Genomic DNA, 27,908 nt, shown 5'->3' with positions numbered 1-27,908 from the left:
TTCCCTCGCAGAGAGGAATATAAATAGAAAAATATTCCACACACACACACACACACACACACACACACACACACACACACACACACACACACACACACACACACACACACACACACTTTTGTTCAAAAACAAAACAAAAATCTTCCCAGAATCAAGAGTATGAAGACAAAAAGGTCACTTTCATTGCAACATTTACATAAAAAAAAGGAAACAAAGGAAAATAAAGGATTTTTTTCATTGGTCTCCAATTTTGAATAATGAATTTTGAAAGAAAGAAAAAGGATGGATAATTCTACATTCCCTTCATTTTTGAATAATGAATTTAAAGAGAGAAAAGTTATATATATATTATATATATATAAAAAACAAAAAAAAAACAACCAAGATCAATAGAAAAGGGGAAATGAATTATTAACAAAGCTCATTTCTCTGGACCCAATCCTTTTTTGTTTCACCAGTTATTCTGTAATATGAGCACAAGGCTAAAGGAGGAAAGCTAGTAGGTAAGTACAGTGGCATGCCAATTCTGAGCACCCCTGATCAATATTTAAGTAAGTAAAAGATAAACTGATCACCAAACTGCATAAAAGCCAACATCTTAGCCACATTTTAAGATCAGATTAGTGTATTATTTTGGTTTTATACAATTTTAGAGTAAAAAAAAAAAAAAAAAAAAAAAAAAAAAAAAAAAAAGTAAGAAAAGCATGGGAGCCCTCATAAGGTTTACCAAGGCCTCAGACCTTAATTATCTTGCTAAGGCAATGACTTGTTCACAGTCACTGTTGATGGTGATGCAAACCACAATGCTTTATTAAGACTTCTCTACAAACCTTGCTCCAACAAGCAGCAGCCATGGGCTTCTTAAGGCAGCTGCTTAGCACTCTGGAAATGGAAATAATTGATGCCCACAAAGCATAAAGTATAAAAAGATAGCAAAGCCTTTTCAGCTTGCTGTTTCTTTAGTGCGTGATGTAATTAAGATACAGCAGTTCTAGCAGGAACGATGGAGATCACAATTGATGTGTAGGAGATCAAGAAAGCTTTCAGAGAGAATTGCTAATCGGATTTGTGCGCGTGTGTGTGGGGGTGGGGGTCAAAATACTGTTTTACTACACAATACTTTTAGGAAGATTTAGCAGACTCTGGACTGGTGACGCACTTTTCTACTTTTCTACCTGCACAAATATGACCTTGGAAAAGTAAATGAAGTTATAACTGAATGTAGTGGCCGCAATGAGCAAAGGAACTTTTTCACTTGTAGAGGGAAGAATGGATTTGATTGAACACAAGCAGGGCTCTCACCAGGAATACTGGTCTAAATCCTCTAAACAGGAATCGACTGTTGGCTGCTACAAAGTACTGACCATTAAGGAAATCAGGTCCTTTTTTTACTCGATTAGCTTTCACAGTTATTGAGCAGGGGTGCTTAAACCTTTTTATGCCAGCATATCAGCAGGGAAAAAAAGGGGGCAACAAATAATAGTAATAATAAAAACCCAACAACAAACAAACAAAGACTCCTCATAAAACATCACATGACAAAGTGACAAGTGGATAATTTAACCAGCCACAATGAGCCTGTATTGCACTGCAGAAGTTGTCTACAATTAACACGTGGAAGCTTAGATGCAATAGTTAACCGTGTGTCCTAACAGCTAGCAAGCTTTCAAACAGTCTCACAAATGTAAACGTCAAATATGCATCAGATCAAAAGCAAACAAACGGGTAACGGATTAAGACTGCAACTACAACTTGGGATTGTATTCTTTCACAAATAAATATATATATATATATATATATATATATATATATATATATTTTATATTTAGTGGAGATGTTAAGTTAACTGTCTGAGGTGCCAGTATTCGAATACTGAATTACTGTTTGGGTATTCATTACATTTCATCATGAAAAGATTCAGAAAACAGCCTGTCAGGCGAAAAGAAACAAAAGAGTGTAACAGTTAACATCAAAAATAAACTACAATAGCAAAGGGCTTTATCACGATCCAGCAGTACACTGGGCGAGTACCAAGTGGCTTGTGCAATCACCTATACCACAGGATGGTTCGGGCTTCTGACAGCTTGACCTAGCAGATGACCGGCGAAACCGACTTCCCAATGCTCCGCTCACAAGAGGATTTATGCATAGCAACCATTGCAAGTTTATTACAGCTTTACAGAACACTGGCTACAAATCGCATGCATGTAAAAGCATGTGGTTCGGCAAGATCCGTTTCTATTTAGGTAAGAAAACAAAAATTGTGGCAGGTAAGACTCCGTGTAGACTGAATTAGAATTTAAAAGCTTGTTATCTGGACAGTAAATGTTTATTTGCTCATTAAAACACTGATCTAAGAATAAATACTAATAATGTCAAAACAAAAAGTAGTGATGTTACATCACTGTGGTTATCAAAACATCTCCAGAGCTCTCCTCATTAGCACCTAGTTTGGTAAATCAGTGCTTAATGATGGTAAATCAGGTGAGCTGGTGATGGAACTGAACACATCCATGCTCTGGTTGGAGGCCACCCTCGAAGAAATTTGGAACCAAATTTCCCAAGATCTCCACTACTATCCTTAAAGTTTGTTACATTTGACTGCACTTATGTAAGAATCTGTTCCAATGTGATGTTTCTACAATAAAACAAAACCTGGGAAACATGCATAGATAAACAAAAGACTACAGAAACATGTGCAAACTGCCCTTCATTGTTTTAATGGGTGAACCCCAATGAGTACTAAAAGCCTGTAAAATGACGTGTGGGCCAGACCTACAAATAATATTTCTTACTTACTGTTAGGATGGACTGTTCATTATGATGCAAATAAGGCAGGTTGAAAAAAGGCAACATTGCCCATCTTACTAGCACACCGAATTAAACTGGTAACACCTGTTGCAAATCTACCCTAAAATCAATAGTCTGAAGCGTTACGTAAAGCTTGTCTAACTCTGCAACAACCACACAAAGAACGCATTTGTAGGAGGAGCATGGTTAGGTCAACTGAACTGGCCAACAACCAAGAAGTAGTGGAAAAATTTGCTTTCATGGCATTTACACTTGGAGGGCGTACGGTCATATGACCAAGTGAAGACAGTGTTCATCTGTGCCTCTTAATGGTTCCGTGTTAGACCATCTATGTGCTCTCTGGTGCATTTCTGCAGTAATGGACAATTTTCTTTAAATGGACATGGGGGGGAGAAAAAAAAAAAAAAAAAAAAAAAAAAACCCCCCCCCCCCCAAAAAAAAAAAAAAATACGGCCGCAGCAACGCAAAACTAATTCGGAACAGTATTTAGCTTGTCTTCTAATGGACGGATGTTATTAGTGGCTTTGTCCATTTAGTTGCTTGAACTGTACACAATGAATCCATGCGATGGTAGCGCTGCGCCTCCGTAAGCAGCATTCGAAATGTGATGGAGACAGCACTCAACTGACCCCACCCTCAACAGTGACTTCATGATCTTCATGACTCTCAACTCCACCACACGGTACAGAGAAGACCTTTTTTTTGTCTTACAGTAAAGTGCACTTCATCGATCTGCTTCTGAAGTTCGGATATTAATGCTTCAAAATAAGCATAGAAATACAGGCCAGAGGACTCCAACCACTTCAACAGGTAGTAGAGCTTCAAATAAGGATTTTGGCCACGCTTTACACAGAAGAAGAAAAATGTGCACTTCCTTTCATTCATCCTGTAAATAAAGAGTAAGAGTAAAAGTGTTGAGGTGAAGGGGTTTTCCCCATTAGCAAACCCGCTCGGACCAAGACGTACGTGGACACACCTCAAGACTGTAACGTTTACGGTAACGTTTGTGAGACATCTGAACAAAGATACATAAAAGTCATAAAATGTCTGGTGGTCCTCATGTGCAAACATCAACATCTGCTCTCTTAGATTCTCCCTGACAAGTACTACCCCCTCTCAAAACAGAAGGTGCCTCGAATACACCTCTGTGGGACCTTAAGCAGTGGGACGGTCTGAGAGCCCGTACCCCGTAAACATCACTCACAGGCCCACCTCCCCAGCCCCCTTCTGTAGTTCGCTTTAGTGTTCTACCCCTTTCGTTTGCTGCGATTCTCGGGGCTACCTGATGCGGCCATTGCTTTTGACCGGCCCCAGGTCCGATTTAGGGTCTGGTGACAAGGAGCTCCAGGTGGTCTTGGCACACAGTGCCACAGTGGGACAAAGGGAGATCTGGCTGGAGCAGATGTCTCCAGTCACCCAGAAGGCACCCACCAAATTGTCCACCCAGGCCTCCAAATCCTTGCCCACCAGAGAGGCCTTCTTCTTGGCCTCCTCCAAAGCAGGCTCCATGGGGGGCAGCTTCAGCACGTGGGCCAGCTGCTGGAAGCCCTGCTCCATGTACAGGTTACTAGGAGGGCCTGCGTGCAGCCAGCCGTGTTCTTCTGAAAAGATCAGCAATATGAGACATGAGAAAAAGTTAATTTGGAAAGTGAAGTGAATTATACTACCAGTCAAAAGTTTTAGGACACCCCCAGTTTATCCCCAGGTTATCCAGGTGAAAATCTAAGCAAATATGCAGAGGACCAGTTTGAGAACAACTGCTTTAAAAGACTTTTCAAAAATGAATGTAATAAACAGAGCCTTCTCACCTTTGCGAAGTGGTTCCCTTCCTTTGAAGGCCAGAGGCATGACCAGGAAGCGTGCTTCCGCCACACGCTCCCATAACCTCAGCACACGGACTGTCCATACGCCGGGCCGGAGAGGATGCTGAAGTGGGGGCTTGTACTGGGTGAACTCTGCCTCTACGTCAACACTGATGTCATAAGAGGCTGCAACCACCTGTGCCGGGTCGATCCACACAATGGTGGCTGTGAGGTTGGGACCACGGGCCCACTTCTGTACCGCCACTGGCTCGTCCAGGGGGCCCATCACGCCACCAAAGTTCCGGAAGATTCTCTCCTTGGGGTCCCATTCTGTTCCGATCTGGAGGATGACACGGTGTGATCAGCATGGTTAATCTCTCACCTGTTACACTTAAGCAATCCTGAACAATATGTTGTCAGCATCACGCAAAAACCTTGTACCTCTAAATTGGCAACTTTACAGAAGAAGGTAAAACCCTTCTTTAGCTTTCAATAGAAGTTAAATTTAAAGCATTTTGATTGGTCTGTACATTTTGAAACTCGACAGTAAAAAGGACAACTGCCATAGTCAAGGTTTTACTGCCATAGCTACAAGGTTTTATATAGCAATATCATCAGTACCGCAAGAGGCTGCAATATGGAAATGTAACGCCGTCACATATTTAACAGGTGCTCTTATCCTGGCTGACTTGCAATAGCTGGAAAAGGCGGCCTCAAAAAATTGCCTGTAATGTATTCATTGGAATGTTTAGTCCATGCTAGTAGCCCAGGAGTAGACTGCCCAGGCTAGCTACTTATGATACATGATACCACGGCCATACCGTGCATGGTCATTTAAAATACGAGCAGCGATCGGTCATGTGAAAAATCATCCACTCCTCTCCATGACCACTGCTTTGTTCTCGCTTTGTCTTTACCTCCAGGTTCTTCAGCCTCTCGAACTCATGCAGGTTGCTCTCTAGCTGTAGAGTTGCTTGGGGCACGGCCCAGACTTCCAGCATCTCTCTGCCTCCAGACACTACACTCTGCACCTCCTGTCGCACCAGGTAGCCCTGGAAACGGTCGTCATAGAAATAGACATGGACAGACACAGGGTAGCCGACGGCCTCAAACCTATGGGGCGAAAAAAAAAGGGAGCACCGTTAAAGCAGAACCACAGCTTTGGTTAACTGAAGATGCCTCAAGCTATTGTGCGCGTTTAGAGCTAGTGTCAAACTTGCAGCGAGCCTTGTGCGCATGGCATGTAACTACTTTGAAAGTTTCACTGAATAAAAGAAAGAGGCTTGGAGAAAGGCTTCACAAAACAGCGACAAACCAAAAATACAACTGAAATGGAGTCAAACCAAGTCTTTAAAAAGACCTTAGTAAAATTGGCCCACGTCATTTTTATTATTGTGTAAAATATATATATATATATTTTTTTACAATACTCTGGAATAGCACAACATTTAGGCGACACTTCCTGGCTTTAGTCCCGGTTTCTACACTTTATTAACTTTATGCATTAGTATCAGCAGATATGTATGTAAAGTATTCTGAAATATTAGGACTGATCCTTACACACAGCAAAAAAAGCTAGCACGCTATACTGTCCACACATCTGTCTACACGACACTGCAGCATAGCTAACTTGAACAGATAGGATGGACAAGCAAACTGGATATTATTAGCAGCTAAAAATTAGGGCGTGTGTGTATTGGCTAGAACCTGGTGATACACATCACGATTCAATATCCTGCAATATATTGCGATACTGTATACTGACTAGTATGCAGTCAGAATGGGGGGGATCTGAAGACACAGCTATGCAACAAAACACAAAAGGAATCACTGTCCGCCACCAATCCATGCATGCATCCATTAAAAATCAATAACGTAGGGAATAGGGAATCAATTCATTATTGCAAAACATAATATTGAAATACTTTGATATATACGGATACTTTCATTCACCCTAATTTAGAATTTGCTAGGGAGGTTTAAAATATTCAATCTCATTGGTTTAGTGACTCAACATCATACTTTTTGCGACTCAGGATATTAACATTTTGTGTTTCCATGACTAGAAACACAGTCTACAAATTTCCCTATTTTTCTAGCTTCTCAGGAGGGGCGGGAACACGAATTCCCATACTGGTGCACCCCCATAACATTTTAACCAATGATATGACATTTACATTTAAGGAATTTAGTAGACACTCCCCTCCAGAGCGATTTACAACAGTGAGTCAATGTCTACTCAGAAAATACCCTTAGCTAGTTTGTATGGGTTAGTATCCAAAGGATACCTCCAAGTTTAAATAGCACTAAATACAAAAGCCAGTATGGAGACCACAATACTCAACACTTCACTCTGCCTAAGTATTTTTGGAAGAGGTGGGTTTTCAGTCTGCGTTTGAAGACAGCGAGCGACTCTGCTGCTCGGACAGGGGAAGTTCATTCCACTAATATTTTCCATTTCGGTGTCAGGACAGGAAAAAGCCTGGATGCTTGTCTTCTGTGGATTTTTAGGGATGGCAAGTCAAGCTGAGCTGTACTTGAAGCGCGAAGGCCTTGGTACAGACTGGCTTTTGACCACTGCCATCAATTACGGAGGGTCCAGTCTCGGCTTTGTAGGCCAGCGTCAGGGTTTTTGAATCTAATGTGGAAAGCAGCTACAGGAAGCCAGTGAAGAGAACGCAACAATGGAGCTAAAGGGCTGAACTTTGAAACCTAACCTACACTGCAGTCATATACATGCTTTTCCTGACACATAACCAGAAAGACAACACCACACTGCTGCTGGATGCTCTGAATGTGGCATAAAACAAAACTCATGTTCAAACAAATGTTCAATTCCTCATGCGTTCCATGACTCATGGTTGACTGCTACTGACTCAACGGTGTCAACTTTTGGTGTGAAAATCACAATTATGCAGTTTTTCATTAGCGATGCACACATGCTACTCTCCGACTTAAGGCAGAAAAGGACCATCAGGACTGTGATTCACAGAGAAACGTGAAAATCCGAAAACACCCACTATCATAGTTCTAGAAGATTCTTGCTCCAAACAAACAGGAACTTTAAACAGAAGTATAAAGAGGCGTCCATTGAGAGATGTGGCTCTTCATGTGCTACACAGTGGCTCGTGTGTGTGTGTGGGGGGGGGGTTGTCTCACCTGCATGACTCACTGCTGGCATGTGCTGACTCCTGACTCCGCAGTCCCAGTTTAAAGAAGGAGGAGTAAGCCGTGAGGGCTACATCGCTGAGTGAGCCAACACCATCTTCCCGCTCAAAAAGGCTCTCCCAGTAGGCCTTGAGTGCTACTGTGCCCGGGGGGTAGTGACCATACAGGTGGGTGTCTAGGATGTCTATAGCCTCCTGGTTCACGGTGGACTCAAATTTGCGAGCGAAGAATGTAGGCCTGGTCAGCTGCTGTTGAAAAAGTATGCAGGTGCAGAATCGTGAATACACAAGGTACAACACAAAAGGTGGCCTGGCATAGCTAAATAATCAGAGTTCAGTACATGACAGTGATAAACTGTGAACCTTCAACATAGTTCACTCTTCTTTGACAAGTAAATTCAGCATAACCAAAACCGAGCTATAAATCCAATTCCAAAACCCCAACACTTATGTAACAGTCTTTACTCACAGTGTAATTGTTGTTTCAGCTAGCTAAACAAACATCGCACAGAGAGGACACCAAGAGGACGCCAAGACAAAACAGAACATATCGGTACTGGTAACTGGTAACATATTTTTGAGCATTTAAAATCAGTAGGATTTTAGGAGATGTTGCGTGTGAAGAAAGAAGTTTTTTTTTTAATCTCATGTCAGGCTGCCATATAAAATTAAATTAAAATTAAAATTAGGTTTAAATAGGTTGAAATGAAGAGGTATTTTTATTATATTTAAACACTATAATAAATTTTTCAACAGGATAAACTTCTTTATTTCTAAGAAATTAGTCGAGATTTTCTTTTAGATGAAGGCCTTTCTTAAATAGTAGGCCTACAGGAATTTTCAGCATCACTTTGAAATAATTTCTTTCTTTCTTTCTTTCTTCTGATTAGTTAGTTTAGGTGTGTTGAGAGCAAAAAATGTGCAGAATAGGGCCAGAACCATGGTTGAGAACCCCTGCAGTATCTCAGTACATCATCAGAAATACACACATTCATCCATTATTACAAATACCTGTATTCGGATGAGGTCAGTGGGTTTGAAGTCGTTGGGGGAGCAGCCGCACCAGTCCACTATGTGCTTGTACTGGCACTTGCAGCCTAGCTTGCGGTTCCAGTTGGTCACACGCAGGTTGTTGTCCACTAGCGTGTCACACATGTGACTGTTGCCCAGCACAGTGTGAAAGAAAGACTGCGAGACAAACAGAAAAGAGTTACATTTGAGAGAGCTTTCCTACATCCTACAGGATTGCTTCAGGATTAGACCTGGGCAATTTACCAGAAACATGGGGATATAGAAATAATAGTGGAGTGTCATTTTTTCTGATGAATAAATGTGCTTGTGCTCACACAATTACATTTACTTTTCTTGTTCTACAAACAAAGCAATATCATCTTGCACATCCCTTTTATTTAAATGCGTTTGTGTGCTTCTTTCACCAGCTGTATTATTATTTATAATATTCTGCAATTTGAATTGCTAGGCATCATAAACTTTCATGTCCTTCACAGCAAAACACCAGTGTATTATCGCAAGGCTTTACAGAGAAGAAGTGTAATAATATAATGCATTGTATTGTTCAATGCAAGCCATTCAATTCAATAAACACAGACATCGAACAATAGACTGGAGCAACAAAACAAAGACTGCCTATATTGCATAAAATGTCATAGAAACTAATCAAGAAGGCACACAGACCACCCACTTTTAGGGTAAAGAGGAGATTTACTTCCTCCTTACCTCTTCATTATTCTTTGTCTGTATTGTGTTGTATTGTTTGTCTGCACTTGTACTGTGTTGCACTTGTGTTCTGTATGCACTGTGTCTAAGTTGCACCATGGTCCAGGAGGAACGTTGTTTCGTTTCACTGTGTACTCTGTATGTAGTTAAAATGACAATAAAACCCACTTGCCTTGACTTGACTTGAAAAATTAAAAACCAGGAATGAGGGGAGGGGGGTCTAGCTTAGCTTATGAATCAGTAAAGGGATGGGATGGGTCTAGCTTGTAAATGTTGACATTTTTATAAGCTGAAAAAGGGGAAACAGAACAATGAATTTTAGAAAATATTAAACCTTTCATAGTAGGGTGTAAAAATGTAGAACCAATATAGTCTACTGGAAGTGGACTGGAATGGCTTGTTGGACTGGAATGGCAGCACTACTAAATAGAGTGAGAAGGCACCTCAGCAGGGAGCAGGGCGTAGGTGTAGAACTGCTTCAGTCCGTTCACCAGCTCATCCTGAGAGGTGACCACATACTCCACGAAGCGCCGTGTGAGTGAGAACCAGTCAGAGCCACCCGACACCTCCAGGCCCTCCGGGATGGTGCGCTCTCCCAGCCGCCACATGTGGTTATCACACTCATGGAAGAGGCGGTCCAGACCCTGCTTCTTAATGAACCTGCACAGCAGCAGAGTGGGTAAAGATTAAAAGCAAAAGCATAGTGAAAAAGTCTTATTTACACACATAATGCAGTCAATCACCCAGGATATGTCTGAAGTTTGCTTTAGGCTTGCACTGGAGCTAAAGGCTAATGGAGCTAACAAGTAATGGAAACGTACCTAACTTACCTAATCAATCAAAATAGGCAAACTAATCATCACAAGCAGCACAATTTGATACAGCAAGGATTAATAAAAGAAGTCTTGACACAAGTGAGGCTAACTGTCTATGGTTTTTGATGGAACAACTGAAGAAAGAAATAGTTGAAAACCCCAAGCAGCTAAAAACAACCCCAACCCTGTAGTTGAAAACATCCCAAGCAGCTAAAACCACAACCCTGTAGTTGAAAACCCCAAACAGCTGGAAGGCTAAAGCTAAAAACCTAGATTTAAAAATAAAAAAAGCAGAGAAAGAACAGCAGACATATCAAAATAAGAGCAGTGATTCCTTTAGCAATTAGACATTATATTAAAATATCTATCAGCTTTTCTTCCTCGTCATTACTGATTAATACTTTGTCTTAAATGCACTGTTACTATACAGATCAATGACCTGTCTGTTCCACACTGCACTGCATTTCACTGACTCTCTGAACATAAATGCCACAGCGTGCATCTTTCCCATAAACTAAAGCAACCAAGTATCAAGTGCAGTGTTAGTATTCTAAGTGTTTTCCCAGCAGGTGAGTAAACAGTCAGCGTTAAATGCACGCCATGCATTTGCGGATTTGCATGTCAATGAGTCTGGGATAAAGAAAATCAAAAAGACGGTGACCAAGCTACCTGGCGTTCTCTCTGCCGTGAGACTTCAGGAAGTTTTTGTCACGGTTCTGCGACAGAAAAACCACCAGCTCATCGTTGGTCCTGTTTGGGCATGATAGGAGAAAAAAGGAGAGAGTGTGAGGGGGGGGGGGAGAGAGAGAGACAAGTGCAAGAGGTACATAAAATAGCTGACTGGAGGGGACCGAGGATGAATGTGATGACTTCCTCTAGATGGAATTATCCGCTCCTGACAGGATTTGGTGGTCATCAACGTCTCTGTGTGCGTTGGGCCGTAAATGTCGATTTAGCTTATTTTTTTCCCCCCATTCTTTTTGAACTGCACGGTCGGCTGTGCGGATTATAAACTGTTGGGAAAGGCTCAGATGTGTCTAAAGGAGTTATTTATTTATTTATTTATTTAAAAGCTCCCCTAACTGATAAAGGAGAAAGGGAGCGATGTGCCGGTCTCACCGAACACCAGCACAAAGGAAGCCTTCACACCACACAGCTCATGGCCAAGATCTGTACCCGTGCCTTAACTGTTCAGGACGTCTTCCTAGGACTAGGCCTGCCAGCCAGACTTTTGACTATTATAAGAAACCCTTTGGGTTTCATTGTTTAGTGAGGCCAAGAGTCACATGTTTTGACTAGGGGTGTAAGAAAATATCAATACACTTGTTCAGCAAAAACACAGTGTTGATTGTTAATCAATAGTTTACATGTAAACATGGGTTACTACTGACAGACAGCAGTCTTCAGATCCCACGGTTTTCCTTCACAGTGATGTTATTGTGCTTTGTTGATTACGTTAATACTATCACACACACACACACACACACATTATTCTTATAAATCACTCCTATGACTATATAAGCTCCTGAACAACAACAATCAATCAATCAATCAATCAATCAATAAATAAATAAAAAAAACCAGCAGCAACATCATCTTGCTCTGAAAAGCCAATTACTGCCAACCTGAACAAAAAGCAGCGACTGTTTGCTACTGGTGCTAGTAACAATTTTGATTAGGTACCTATCAGTAAGATAAAACCTTCTGCACTGAAGGGCATTCACACAAATGAAACAAAATGAAAACCCAACTGACAAAATCCACAAAGCCGTGGTTGGCATAGCGTGAAAAGTATAAAAGAAGCCTTATATAGCAAAATACAGCCAATACACTGGTATATACACTGATAAAATTGGCCAATGTTGAGGTGTCACAGATTTGCCAGAATTGAATGGACATCTTTAACCTTTAGCGTGAAATACAAATAAAATAAAAAAGTAAATCACAGGGATTTCTTATAATAGTAATTCTGGGAAGGCCACATTACTTCCATAACCTTCGAATTAACTTAAACTGTGGAAGTCTGTTTAATCTTTAGGAAAAATTCCAAACTTAGCAATGCCAAATCCCACTTGCTAACAAAATTTTTCCATTACACACAATGACATCACGATGAAGGAGCGAAGTCCAGAATAACCTTTCTCTGAGTCACATGAATTCAGCCGCCCCAAACACAACATCATTGGATGACCGAATGCTCTTGGAGGAGAACAGTAACTGCCTCATCTGTTGCATCACTTAACTGAGGTCAATGTTGGCTAGCATGGCACTGAATGACGGGGGAGAGGGCGGGACTCCCAGGCACAGATGGCCGTGACCGCCTTGAGGATGAGAATGATGGGGGCGCTTTGTCATTTGTTGCCATCATATGTACATTTTTTTTTTTTTTTACTTTAAATTAGTATACATTTTCAGCTGGGCTCTACTGTTTATACTGTTGCACTTGCAGACACATACACCATGTTCAAATTCAGCTACTTTAAATTGCACACATTGCTGACATTGATGTGCAAATGCACACACACACACAGCTTGCAGAGTCCCTGTAGAGATGTACGATCAATATAATAGGACTCTCTGGAGGAGATAAACATGAACCTATTGGCACCATGCCTTATACTAGAAAATAAAAAAGAAGAAACAACAATGCATGAGAAGGTGTCCCTATACTTTTGTCCATATAGTGCCTGTACACATCACGCATCAACATCTGCCTCCAAATGTCTTTTGGAGCTTCCACGACAGACTGGACGTGCGATTTGCTTGAACACATGACTGACCTGGTGGGGAAGTCAGTGGCACTAAGGTTGATAAAGAAGTCCCACTTCCACTCCAGCATGGAGAGCAGGTCCTGCATGCTGCGCAGGTAGGCTTTCAGCAGGCTGGCTCCGCCCCAGATGGTGACCATGCGCCAGGGCGTGGCCCTTACGTTCGGATACAGCTCAGCCATCTGCAGAACTTCACGATGCAGGTAGTTGGAGCGCTGCAGGGACAAAAACACAACAAGGACAGACAGCGTTTACACAAGGCTCTCAGCTGTGCAGGCGTCAGCATCAGCATTTCCACTTTTCCCCCTTCTCACACTGGCACGGCTGATCGCTGCCATCAGAAAGAGCTCTGCTACAAACAACTACAGCTTTGTTTAAATATACAGAGCAGCATTCAATCATATCTGAATATGACAAATCTGTTACACTGAAAAGCAGCTACGGTGTACGGCTGTACATATTTATTAAAATAAATAAATTCTTAAATTCTTGTAATCACATACAAATTACTAATTTAATAGGAACATCATAACTTGGTACTCATGTGTCTCAGAACAACAATGCAGAATGCTTGCTAAGTGGTTCCCAATTTCCAGGTAGTCGCTAGGCTGCTGCTACACAGTCAATAAAAAGGTGCAAGTATTTTTCCACTGTGGAGTAGTTCTCCACATTTGACCCATCAGTGGTCACACACACACACACACACACACACACACACACACACACACACACACACACACACACACACACACACACACGGCTTTGCTAAGCCCAACAGTGGCAGCTGTAAAATGACTTTCTAGGAAACAAGAAACAAAGTAGTCCCATTACAGTTAAAGGCGGAATCTGTAAAGGACTGCGCTGTTTGAGTAACTTCAACAAACTAGAGCATTTAAATGTATAAGTACTTTATAAAGTACTTGCAAGAACAATGCCATTCAATTTACAAGTGAACATTTATTTCATTGAAGAATTGTTTTTAGGTGAGTGACTCATTCACAGCAGCATGGTTAAAAGGAGCTGAAAATACAATACTGCATGTGGGTGTGCTGCAACAGAGCTGAAGAGTCCAGCTCTAATTATAGCAAATATGAATGAGATTAAAACACATTACAATGGTATTCATAATGGAGGGAGAAGAGAGAGTGGGGGACACAGACAGACAGACAGACAGACAGACAGAGAGAGGGGGGGGGCACAGACAGACATAGCGACAGAAAGGGCGGACACAAACAGAGAGAGGGGACAGACAGACTGGGACACAGACAGACAGAGGGGGGGGGGGGGGGACACAGACAGACAGAGATAGAGAGAGAGGGGGGGGGAAACAGACAGACAGACAGACAGAGGGGGGCTCCTCAAGCCAGAGGGACCAAGAGCTTTAACTGGGAGAGAGAATGACCAGATCCTCTGATTCACTGTAAAACTCAATCCTGGTGAGAGGTTACTTCTCAAACATTTACAGCAAGATGGAAACCCTAAGAAACGGATCAAAGGAGGTAGGAACAAAGAGCAGGTGGTACAGCACCACACATCAAAGAGTGAAAAATACACTCCCAAGAACACATTCTGACTACCCCCGGTCCTCTGCACACATCTGTTTTTCCAGGTGAGAAGCCATTGATTTTCTCCAACCCCTCACTGTAACCTTTCAGCCAAACCTTAAAGTGCTCTAAAAGCACGTTGTATTTCTTCAGGGATGTAGGAGTGGTGTCACTGACCTATTCGCCGTGCTACATCTCCTACAGAGGTATCGCAGAGTGCTCAGGTTGCAGAGCTTTTACAACTTACAAGCGGACACCAAGTCATGCTGGGGTATCTACTAGTGCTGGGCAGCATTGATTTAGCAAATTCAATAGACAAATGCTTTCCAAATCTATCCCACAATCACTTCAGAGAGGACTACTGAACCTATGCTACCTGAGTACTGGTACTAGATAAGTATTGGCAGGAAAATAATAAATAATAGAAGCATTTCAGGCTGCAAGCCACCCCCCCCACCCCCCACACACAGCACAGTAAGTACAGTTCTTTATGAGGTTTGAAAAACTGAAGCCAAAAAAAAAAAAAGATGAACAAGCCGTGCCATAATTACCATCAAAACTTTGATGAAAAACTATAAATACACACAAATAAATAATGATTCAATGTTTTCATACTGTGCAGCACCAAGTCCACTTAACCAGGATAAATCACACTCTCCTTAACAAAGCATGCAGCTGATAAGATCCACTATGTACTCAGAAATACATATTGTGGAATATTTTAGCACAATAATGATAAATATTATCACATTTATCCAGCCACATGGTAAAGAACACAGAACATTGTAATAATAAATACACTAGAAAAGTGCATTTCCTGAGAAACACACAAAATACTTGGACAGCTAAATGGGGTTCTTATTGGTTGCTATGGTATCGCAGGTGGTTACTATGAAATCCAAGCTCGTTGCTCCGGTGTCCTTCATGGGGTGCTACAGTATCGGCACATGGGTGCTACAGTTTGTCAGGCAGTTGCCATGATGTTGCTTAGTGGTTGAAAGGCAGTGGCTTTGCAGCTGCTATGGTTCCCCCAGGTGACTGCTATGCTGTCGCGAAATGGTTTTTATGATATCCCAGGTGGTTGCTATGAAATCCAAGCTGGTTGCTGTGGTATCCCTAAGTGGGTGCTACGGTATTGGCAGACGGGTGCTACAGTGTGGCAAAGTGACTGCTACGGATTTCAGGCAGTTGCCACGATGTTGCTTAGTGGTTGCTAGGCAGTGGATATGCAGTGGCTATGCTGTCCCAAAGTGGGTGCTGTAGTGTCCCTAAGTGGTTGCTACAGCATGGCAAAGTGACTGGAAGTGACAGACAGACAGACAGACAATATAGGTGGTTGCTATGGTGTTGCTTTGGAAAGCGCAGCCTTTGGACAATATGTTAGTATTGCTAAAACTCAAAGATATGCTGTTGAATGACACCAGTATCAGCTCAGTGCTGGAGATGATGAACAATCCAGCACCACTGTCCACGAAAAACACCCAATGTTCAAAACTGAAATCAACGCCTGTGGACCTCCAGGACACGTGCTCCTACCTTGTCTACATGGATGTAGAAGTGATCGTTGCGACAGATGATTTTGAGAAGCTCACTGAACTCACCGAACTAACTTGCAGACACCTTACAGCTTAAAGTTCAAACTCGCCACCCTGATATCTGGTGCTGCATTACTTCCATCACTCTTCACACACAGACTATTGATACTTTCAATTAGTTTGTTGAAGACGATACTGTGGCACAACACCAGCATTAGAAGACATATTGCCCAGCCCAGCATGCACTTTCCAGTACATTTCCAGTCTTCCAGAAATACCAGCTGTTCAAAATCCACTCAGCTGAACAGGGTCAGGGGCGTGAACCTACCTTGTCTACATGGATGTAGTAGAAGTGGTCTTTGTGATAGATGGCTTTTAGAAGCCGCTTGAGCTGCCGGACAGCCCGGCCGTGGACCATCAGCACGAAGGCCACCCTCACTGGGTTCTCCACCTTAGACAGATCATTGTCTATGATGTCAGCCTGCTGGGCAGCACTGGACAGAACTATAAAAGACATCAGAGAGGACAGAGCATTAAATAAAGCTCAGTTTTTCAGTTTATATCCATTACAAAACACAATAATCAGCAATGTTCCATATCGCTGGAGGAAACGTTCAGTAATGAGCTTAATCCACAAGAGTCAGTCAAACTTTACTTACTCAAATGTTACTTGTTACACAAACATAGGTTTGGTCAATCTGAAATCTGAAAATTGTTCAGTTATTTTATTTCAATTCCAACTTCTGATGTGTGAAGATTGCTTCATTAATGCTTCCACAGGGATCTAATGCAGCCAACATTATTAGTCTGGAAGCTTATTTCCAACACCTGACCTAGCTACATGCTTTAATCATCACAAGGACAAACCACAAGGAGATGCTAAGTAATATCAAACAGACTTGCTTACATAGTTTCTGACACTGTATGAAGCCCTTATATACAGAACCATGGACAAAGGTACATTGCTGTGCTCAGAGGGCAACCATCAGGGCCTTTTAGGCCTTCAGAGACAACCAAATCATATACCATATTTTAAAAAAAAAAAAAACTGTAATTTCCAACAATTATTGTTGGTTTTCAATTCTGATGTATTACAGTACTAGTCTTATTTCATTAATATTATTTTTTGTAAGGGTTGTTTTACAAATGCTAAATGGGAAATTGTCCAATCAGATTATTCCCCCAGCAATAACTAGGTAGACAATGAGCTCTTCTACTGGATGGAACTTCACTGGTAGAACTGAAGGCCTTATGCATCAGATTAACCACTAACAATTAGGAACTGACAGAGGAATTAACCAATCATGGTCCAGTTCCCAGTGGGTGGAACCAGTTACATCTAAAAAGAGATCACTTTAGGCCTTCTGGAAGTCCTTTATACATTGCAGACTGGGAATCTGTGCAGTAGTCTAACCAGGATTCAGCATTTGTTTTTGGCAAACAGTGGTGGCAGCTCAGAACCAGTGCTCTTGACTAACAGAGACTCTGCAAATTTGCACTACAACAGGTAAAAGATCTTATTGCATATTAAAAGCTTTAAATAAAAAGATGCAGTGTGTTTTACAAGCTTTGAATGTGTTAAATCTAGAGCAGCTTAGCAATAACATCACTAGAATACTTAAAAAGCACAATTTGCATTATAATACAGGCAGGGTTTTCCTTTTCTTTTGACCATGTTTTGACATTATAACTGACAGTGTAGTTTTAATAATCAGAGCCACTGGCTAAGCTTAAAAAAAAAAAAAAAAAAAAAAAAAAAAAAATTAGGGATGCACCAATACTACTTTCTCTTTCCTGATACCAATTCCAGTTTTCACAGTATCTACCGAGAGTACTGATAACGATGCCAACGCTTATAAATCCTAATATTTATGGTGTTGTACTTTTTTAGATCTTATCCTTAATAAGACAAAATAAGCTTGAAAGAACAGCATTTACTGGTTGAGTAACTGCACATCTGAAAAGTGCAATTTCACATTCAGGTACATGCATCAATGTAAAAATCTACTAACTTGTTAGTGTGTGACCTATAAACAAGCTGCTTAAACTCAACTTTTGGTTTCAGAACCATAAAAAAACAAACAAAAAACAGCACATGGAAACAAAAAGACTTTTACTGGTTGTTTAAATGTTTGGTTTCAAAGTATGCAAACAAAAACTTTATGTAAAAAGTTCAACAATAAATAAATAAATAAATAAAAAGGTAGGGCATCAGTAAGTTTCATTGCATTGGTGTTTTCTAAATCAGATATCAACGCTGTAACACTATTAAAAATAGCAGTAGCCTCTTGAAGTCAGAGTTGTACATGTGCTTTTGTCCATCATGTCATACACTGCCAATCTGAACAATACTAATTGGTGGGGTACAAGTTTCCATTGCTTGTTAGCAACATTAGCCTAGAAACTTCATTGCAAAACTAAGGAAGCAAGGAACTCTGAACACCAAACATCAGCTATCAACTACATTTACATGTTGTCTATATTTGAATATATTAAAATATATTTGATTTTAAGGCATTACTGCACTTAAGAAATGCTCCTACCGTGCTGTGGGCAAAGCTGAGGCAGAGACTGTGGCATCAGCTCTCCAGCCTGGTGCTGGCACACAATGTTGGCTAGCTCCTGCCGGCACTGTCGCGAGGTTGCACGGTGCAGAGCTGACAGAGCATCCTTCCCAGAGATCTCACATTTGGGTACAAAGTCACTGTTCGGGACCTGAGGGGCACCTTCCACGCTCCCCGGTTCTCCTGGAACAACCAGTGGGATCTTGCCCCCTTCCCCAGCCCGCATATCTGTGAAATTTCGGCTGCTGGACGGGTCGTAGGGGGCGATGCCATCGGCAGCCGCTCCAGCACCCTGTGCTATTAGGCTCTTGTCCATCAGGGAGGTCTTTGATCGCCGCTTGACCCCCTTCCTGAGGGCTCGTGTGACAGCAGCCCGCTCCAAGCCCTGCTTCCACCGGCTATTATAGCCTCCGGATAGAGCATTCTGACGCTCCCACGCCTCAGGGTCTCTCTTCAGGTCCTGATTGTTGTGATCAGGTAGCTTAGAGCGTCGGGGCTTCCGCTGAAGGAGAAGGGAAAATGACAAGCAGATGAACCAAACAAATAGTGGTGTTCACGATCAGAATTTCAATTCCAATATATTTACACCCACCCAATCTTTACTCCTGAATTAGGCCTGGTTAGAAACAAAACTACCACGTGGAAACCAACAGAAGAACTGCACTCCTTTCTAAGCCAGCAAAGAACCGTGCAGTCACAACCGAGGATGAGTGATTTTATTGGTGTATACTACTTAACTTTAACAGCACTTCTTACCCAAGTTGTGGGGATTTATTATAGAAACACAAATTTCAGCATAGTGCAAAAAATAGAGGCTTTATTTTCCTTCAGTCAGCAAAGTGTCAACATAATTTTTTTATTATTTTTTTTTATTAAAGCTGTTATTTTTTAAGGTACAAATGTTATATAATGCTGTTTTAAGGAAGAAAACCCATGCTAAGCTGTACAAAAGATACATTTTCAATTTCAAATGTAAACCCCTTGTAAGCCTCAATAATATTCTAATGCAAATCATCACCATAACAAGTACGTTGGTGACAAAGGAAAAAACAAACAAACAAACAAAAAAACCACAGGAAACAGGATATCAACCTTTAGAGGAGTTTCTAAACAGAGCAAAGTGACGATGATTCACACCCAAGGAACAATAAAACCCACTGCAGTGACGTGGTGTGGGCCCAGAGGCACAACATGTTTACTTTTCATTTGTTGGCGTTTTTTTTTGCATTATTATTTACCGTTCCAATCTGGGCTATTTTTAAAGCAGAGCCACCTCGTTTGCGGAAGAATCTGGGAGGAAGCAAGTTATAGGAAACTGAGATTTCTAATGAGGACACTGAGTCACAAATGAGGGGGCTGGAAACAGCTCCACTCTCGCCAGAAAAACAAGCACCAAACACTATAAAACTCAACGACTCAACTTTAGCGTTACTGTAATTGTATTTGGCTCTCAAGACACAAATGACTGCAGTTGGTTGTAGTAAACAAAGCAAAACAAGACAAAATTCTGGGCAACATGATCTCAAATCAATATCACGATTAACTCAACATTTTACCCTGCTCACGATTAACAAACGATTATATAAAAAAATGAAGTTAAATAAAAAAAAAAAATGTGAAAGCTCAAAATAATCAGCATGGTCAAGATATCGTTGATTAGAGGTTTGAAATGTAGGGGTTTGATTAATTGCCCTGCCCTATGTTGATGGACAGACACACATTCCTAAGTCTAAGCTAATCTGGTCAGTGTAAAGCTCTGTTATCTATTGAAGTTTCAAAAATAACTGCATTTGGCACAGTCAGTCACTTCATCCCTCAGGGTGTAAGAAAATAGAAAAAAAGTCAAAGTATCGCAATGTTTCGCAGATTTTAATGACTAGTAAAGTGAACTTATCTTTTTTATACTATGACAGTTTTCCTACAATGCAATGAAAAAAAAACTATAATCACCTAGTATCGCAATACATCACCTACAGCATCTCAACAGCTCATCTGATATTGCAGTATATCACAATACAGAACCTACAATCTCAATACATCATGTGATCACAATAAATTGCAATATCATCCAAGGTATCGCAATTTATTGCAATGTACTAAATCGTAACCCCTGTATCATGATGTATATTGTATCACCAGGTTCTTGCCAGTAAACACCCCTAATAATACTTTCGAAGTACAACAGCCAGGTTGGAAATTTTAGTATTTAGACGGTGCTCTGTTTAAAATGCAAAATAATAATCAAGTACTTTCTGTGTACAACAAAAGTCATGATATTTATGACAAATTTGCAAACAAAGTGGAATAGTCATTTTTTTTTTAAAAAGCAGCTATAATTTGACATTTATTTTAGTAGAACGTCTTTCCAAAAATAGCCTCTAGTAAAGTGAAATGGTGGGGAAGGGGGGCAGCAAGGGAATCTACAGGATTACAATGCAATAACAGCACAGTGGGCTGACATCCACTGCAGTTAATACTGCCCACTGGCTGTTGCTGTTTACAGTACATACAGTTGGTCAGTGTTCAGGAATTAATAATAGTCCCAACATACAGTCAGAAATGCAGCTCATGATGTTTTATCATCCTTTAAAATAATATATTGCAACAGTCTGCACAGAAAGGACAGCAGTCCCTACAAACACGTGAACGTCCTTACAAGGAAACGGAGTGAAGAGCCACTAAACAAGAGAGCTCAATGAAGTAAGCTGCTACAGAGTGTAAACAGAGGAAGGCAAGTGAGGCTGGAGCACTGCCATGCTCTAAGCTCCCCAATAAGATCACGGTAGGAGAGGGACCAATTGGCCTTATCAGCACCCTCTCCAGTAGCCCCAGCAACGCAGCCCCATTAATTAGACGTGCAGCTCCCGGCCCAGCCCGCCTCCGTCCTGCCTGGTGTTACGAGTCTGCTGCCATGACCACCAAAACAACCAGAGAGAGGCAACTCCCATTTTTCATTGACTTCACTGCACAGTTGGACTGTGTAAATGCCAATCAGCTTGCGCCGAAGCTGTGGCTTAACGCACTGCTGCACGTGTCTCAAATACACCTGAGCGACCTTTCCTGAAAGGGGACATTCAGTGCAGGATGAATGAGGAGGAGAAAGATAAGACCAGAACAGGCAGGGGTGGCATTTTCAGTAGCGATGGTGCCCGTGCACTCACCATCAACTTCCATTTCACTCACGTCCCTCGGCTTGGACCCGGTGACACCAACTGCATTTGCTGTTGAGTCACATATGTTTAACACACTGACAGTCAATCTCATGCTTACCTTCGATCATGCCGGTCATGTTGGCAGGGCCAAGCTTGTTATTTAAGATGGATGAGGGAACATAGCGTCATCTGATAATTATTAAGGTCACAAGGTCACTGAGCAGCTAAATGCTGAACGTGAGCCGTTACATTCGCAATCCGATCTTTGTTTTCATAGATAAAACAACCTCGTAAAGTAGCTAAGAAATAAAAAAAATAAGTTGGTAATTCCAATCAACATTAAAGTTTATGAAAACTTGACAACTTCACCAGAGAAGAAAAAACCTCATTAAAGGTTTTAAAGGAAGTCAATATAAAGATAATGTATTCCAAGTCATATGGGAGCATGTCTATTAGTGAAGCCATCATGTCATCAATTTTCCCACAAAGTAAAGAACTGCCAGCTTTTAATTATGTCATCCCAAAAAAATATGATTTTTTTTGTATTATTGAGACAAAAATGGTAATTTTCCAGTTTGAATAGTTAATAGTTAAAAAACAAACAAAAGCATATTCAAGTTGGTTCCCTACAGATCCTTAAAATAGTTCTATACAGTGCTAAAGTCATTAAAAACCATCAAGAGCACTCGCTTGCAGTACTGACCGCATAAACACCTTTTTTCTTTTTTTTTGGACCGTTTATATGATTATAACTCCGCATTCTGGACTATTATGCTTTGGCTTCTTGATAACATATTTTAAAGTGACCATTGGTCAGCTCCCTGACCATTTGGTCTCCAGTTACTTTAATATGCTGAAGTTAAATCACAGCACTCCTGATGTGTGAATACTAATGTATTATATGTTCTTACGTGAACATACATGTGTGAAATATGCGCTGTGACCCTCAGTGCATTAGATGGGCGCTCTTTAAACAACCTGGTTTAAAGCCAAAGAAAAGTGCACAGCACTTTTAACAGTTAGTTTCATTGTCAGCGCATTTCCCACGTGGTTTTGGAAACATGGTTGGACAAAATACTGGGTAACAAATAACAGCTGCACACATTTACATTGCGCTGCAGACGTTAGGTAAAGTTTTCATGCAGCACTGTAAACTAGTTGTGCACTGGAGATGTCCGAATCCCTCAGCTACTTTAAACAAGGCGGTTTTCTTTTGTATTAATTAGCAGCACATCTTACCAGAATTGTGTGGCTGTGTCTATGAATAGAAACACAAAGATCAGACTGGTATTAACTTTGATGGGATCAGAGAACAAACAAAAAACCAAACAATAATTTTAAAAAGTTAAATAAATAAGGTCAGAAAAGCCCTACTACTATGGCTGCTTTATAATTATACACAATTATTATACATAAATAAATAAATAATAGTACAAAAACACTAATTTTGAAGTTTTAATTTGATATATTGCTTTTCTTTTAAGCAAATACATTTTTGGCATGATTTTGGCATGTATTTGATATGTTCAGCCCAGAACCCCCCATTCTGAACTGAATAGGCCCATGTGAGATATCAGACATGTCTTGGTTGATCAACTGTATCCAGGGTAAGCCATCAATCATGTTAATCCCCCCCCGTTAAAGTTTTTGGCCGAACTATTTGTTTAATCCAAATACTTAATCCACAGGATCCTTCCACAGTCCAATCACGCCCCAAGTGCTGCTATAAACATCGGGCAGCCCTGTTTTGACTGGAATTCACACTCTGGAGAGTTTATGGCATATCATGGCACCTCCTCTATGAGGACAGGACAACAGAACCTGAGTCTCTCAGCTCACCAGACAGACTGTATGGAATGTAAACCCAACCTCCGAAGGAACGCAAAGCATAACACAATAATGACATCTGAAAACACCTCATCCTGCGGCGGGCAGAAGAACGCTTCCCACAACAGCTCAGACAGGCATGCTGATGTGGGCCTGCAAGTATGCACAAAGAGAGAGAGCAGGAAAGCAAGAGAGAGAGAGAGAGAGAGACAGAAAAATAACATAAGCATGGCCCACCAGTTTCCTCTGCAGCGAGACAGTGCAGCCAAGTCTGGGCCTTCGCCACACGCCACTGGCCCATATGCAGCAAAGGACTGTGGGAACAGGGGGCGAGCCAGAGACCACACGCCCCAGACCAACTGTCAGACGGCAAGAACCACCGGCTCCTCCAGCAGAAACTCCTACATTATGCAGTCTTCTCAAAACTGGGCCTTTCACCCACAAGACATTACTAAATCTACCCAGCAAAGGCAGTGGAGGTGGAGTGGAGGGGTATGGAGAGCTCGTTATTGATGTGTCAGGCTACGCACTGAACACCCACTTGAAAACACTAACAATGCCTGAAACAGGCCACAAGCTGGCAAGTCAGGGCACTTTTTCCAGACTGGAAACAAATGCACGGACGCACTGATAAGCGAACTGTGGCCGATACTGATCCTTAATATCTAGAAATTGGAATCAATGCTATCTGGATTAGCATTAGAAAGACTTGGCGTTAAAATGAAGAAGGTTCTAATGCAGTAAAAGGAGAAAATCTTAGGGAATACTCACCTAATCACTGCTGGTCCAAAGGATACTTATCCAAAAGAATAATTGATATGTATTGCACTCCAAAAGTTAGTTAAAGGCTATGTTAGCTTACTGTACTAAGATATCTAAACTTGTCATTTTACAGTATTAGTAACCCTTCATTTTCATAAAAACAGAGCCCAAATTGCACATACAGACAACCTGTGACATAGTGAAGTATGTCCACCTTGGGAGAATATGAAGGTATTGATATCTGTAACAATGGAGCTCAAGCATATCTGGAAACAATATCTGCCCCAGAAGCTTCCTCTAGTGTATTGCAATCCATGAGAGTAACCTTGTGTTTAGCACTTTTCATTTGGAGTAAGCCCACTGCCGTTCATCCAGCACTGACATTTAAATGACTAATCTTTGCTTACTTTAATAATCATTAAACAGGAAAACCTTCCATCCTAAAACAAGCAGAGCAGGAAAACGGAATTCCTCCAGATAAGCCGGGCTTATGTTCTCTTCAGCAGATGCATCTTCAAGCACGCAGGTAATAAGGGTCACATTGACACCACAGCATTGTGCAGTAATTCATCCCCTCGGTCTTCTCCAGGAGCAAGAGCCTCCGAATCAATGGCCTCTTTCATCACCTCCCCATCATGCCGAGCGTATTTGCCCAGAGAGAGGTCACACTTGCCCGTAAACTACACTGCGGCGAGCAGCGCCTCGCTTATGCCTCTTGTGCAAACAAGCGAAAAAAAGATAGCATATGATAAAAAAGGCTCTCTCGCTCCAAGGCCAATGGCCTTAAGCCCTGTCAGGACCATTACGTCCAGCGGTGTCCTCCCGGCCTGGCGGAGGACAACAGTTGTCATGCCGAAGCCCCCGCAGCTACTCCTCATCATGGATGACACGTCACGTTTGTGGGCCACGTTTGCACTAGGGCTTGCACCCAGGGGGTGTTTTCGCTGTTTCTCGGCACCCGACAACTTGCTGGACGCGGCAGAATTCCTCCCGTTGGGGAGAAGCATCTGCTTCTCCTTCTACTCGCCACGGCTTGTCCCTTACCCTTAGACGCCACTCCGAAGCTTCTATTTGGAGCCTGAGAGAGATCGAGCGAGAGAGGTGAGATGGGGGGGTGCATACCCATGAGGGCTAATTATGAGTGGGGCTCATAAAAAAGTTTTCCAGCAAGGATGCAGGCTGCTCCAGTTGAGAAGGGACAAAACAAACCTCTGCCGCCTTGCAATCGGCTTGAAGCAATACCTCACCCCCAAAATAACAACGGGGGTTTGTTAATGATGAATGAAGGCCGGGGGGATTGGTTAGCGCAAGCTCATCTGTTTAAAGCTGGCCCCCACCTAGTTTCATCCAGCAGCAATGCTAGCGTTTTTGGGTTGCGTGCTCCTTTAATGTCTCGGCTAAGGATCACATTGCTCTTCTGTACACGGCACACAGCTCCCAGCTGCACCTAGGCTGAACCTGCCACTTTAATAGGAGACCTGTATCATATATCAGGCCTGACTGACAGACATGAGCTTCTGGCATCTCACTTCAAGCTGCACATTCCATCTCCCGTCTCCTAGACCTACTTGCTCAGGGGGTGATGCAGGGGAGTGTTTCAAGGGTTCTGTCAGCAAAGGTAAAAGCTTGCATATAGAACCATCACGACTCAAAGGAACCAGTCCAAGGCTTAAACATGTTTCCCCTTGTATGTATAAAAAAAATAAGTTGCTTGTAATTTCTATGGCAGGGGTGACATGTTCCCATCTTGAAGGGCCAGGGTCTAGCACTGTCCGCTTCCCTGCAACCTCAACCCTACTAAACCTGGTCTTGTATACTTAAAAATCTTAAAATCACCTAGACAGTAGCTCTTCAGGACCAGCATCAATGACCCAGTTTCAGGGCTTGCCATTGTAAGGGCTTATTGTGTACTGTATTGTATCTGAGGGGCTTGATCTAACCAAACGTCTTCAAGACGTCCACAAGACTACAAATCCCAGCTGCCTTGACTTGCTGCTACTATTACTACTACTACTAAGAAATCTCCCAGTCATCACATCCCTTCTCTTCCAAGACACTAATGCTCTCCCAGTGACCTAATGGGCATTTGGCAAGCAAGCCTGGCGTTCACGTTGCCCTTGCTCATCACATTTCCCACACACACACACAAAAAAAGAAAGGATCGGGTTTCAAATACGAAGCGTAAACATGCAGATGTAAATCACTGCAAGCCCTCAAACTTAATCACAGAGAACCTGACCCTGATATTGGCGCAGGGAGGGCGATTAGGCTTTATCGAGAGAGCCACAAGCAGACACGACAGCACATTCCTCACACTCGTCGTTACACGTTGTGATTGAACGTGGATGCTCGCGCTCGCGCTCAGCCTGCGTGTAACAGCACATGTTAAAAAGACCGTGATAGACACTGTGGCCACGTTTGTTTTCATTCACGTTTTCGACTCTGGTTAGCCGGTTAACTAGCTACCAGGAAAAGCAGAAGAAGAAGAAGTTAGTTTCACAACCGCCTCGCATTATTAGCTCGCCACTGTTACTGTGCTTAGATGTTTCCAGGCGCCACAAACACAGACGAAAGCCGGTAAAAGCCATTAGAGAGACCCACCGTTCTCTCCAGCTAGCTAGTAGTGCTAACAACACCATTAAGAGAGAGCAGTTAACGTAGCTAGCGTTAGTCTCACTGAACCAGGGCTCTCAAACACCGGCGTTCAAACCCCGCCGAGTTCACAGCGTCTGTGTACATACAGTTAACGCTAGCTTGCTAACACACATCACTTGGCGTGGCTGGCTGGCTGGCTGGCTGGCTGGCTAGCTAGCTATAAACCTCCCGAATATTCTGCCAACTGACCACACCGAGCACTCACTTAGACCCACAACACAGCGTTCGTTTAAAGTGTCGGCTCGGTCCCCTGGCTGCTAAGTTAGCTAGCTAGTAGCTAGCGGACTGACTGTGTTAAGGTTAACAAACCTATCTAACTAAACCCTCGCTAGCTGCGGACAGCAGCTTCGTTAGTCGTTTAGCCTCCGCCGAGTCGTCAAAAACATCCTCACCTCCGCCTCTCCTTCCTCCAGGCTCCGAAGACTCCATACTACCAACCCTTGAATCAGGAGGATTGTCAGAGCGGCGGCGATAGCAAGTTTGTACCGTCGGAGAAGCTTCTGTACACGGGTACTCGCCACCATTTTTCCTTCCCCCCGTGGTTTACATTTAGCCAGCAATGATTCATGTGGGGCGAATGACTCGGTTGGAAGAGTCGGCTCGGTCACTCGCTTAAAGAGTCGAGAGGCGGCGGAATCCAAACGATTCAGAGTCCGGTGAATCAGAGACGGGCCTGAATGAATGATGGGTATGCTCGCCATCTCCTCCACTTTACGGGGTTTGTTGACCTCAGGTTTACTGATTTACTTTTTACTCGAAGATTTATCTT

General features: G+C 42.2%; 1 protein-coding gene across 1 annotated transcript; it reads right to left on the bottom strand.

Moving 5' to 3' along the window:
- Positions 1-3,243: 3,243 nt before the first annotated feature.
- xylt2 (xylosyltransferase II) lies at positions 3,244-27,664 on the bottom strand. The gene is made up of 11 exons (XM_072693476.1): positions 27,532-27,664; positions 18,723-19,245; positions 16,508-16,683; positions 13,113-13,315; positions 11,002-11,082; positions 9,961-10,177; positions 8,792-8,968; positions 7,773-8,029; positions 5,531-5,726; positions 4,620-4,953; positions 3,244-4,412 (listed from the first exon to the last, which is right to left on the bottom strand). The coding sequence occupies exons 1-11, from the start codon at positions 27,661-27,663 to the stop codon at positions 4,090-4,092; spliced, it is 2,619 nt and encodes an 872-aa protein (XP_072549577.1). The 5' UTR covers position 27,664; the 3' UTR covers positions 3,244-4,089.
- Positions 27,665-27,908: the final 244 nt, after the last annotated feature.

Source organism: Salminus brasiliensis, chromosome 12 (assembly GCF_030463535.1).
Source record: "Salminus brasiliensis chromosome 12, fSalBra1.hap2, whole genome shotgun sequence".
Taxonomy (NCBI): domain Eukaryota; kingdom Metazoa; phylum Chordata; class Actinopteri; order Characiformes; family Bryconidae; genus Salminus; species Salminus brasiliensis.
Note: the sequence above shows the minus strand (reverse complement) of the source record. Positions and strands in the feature narration are given on the sequence as shown.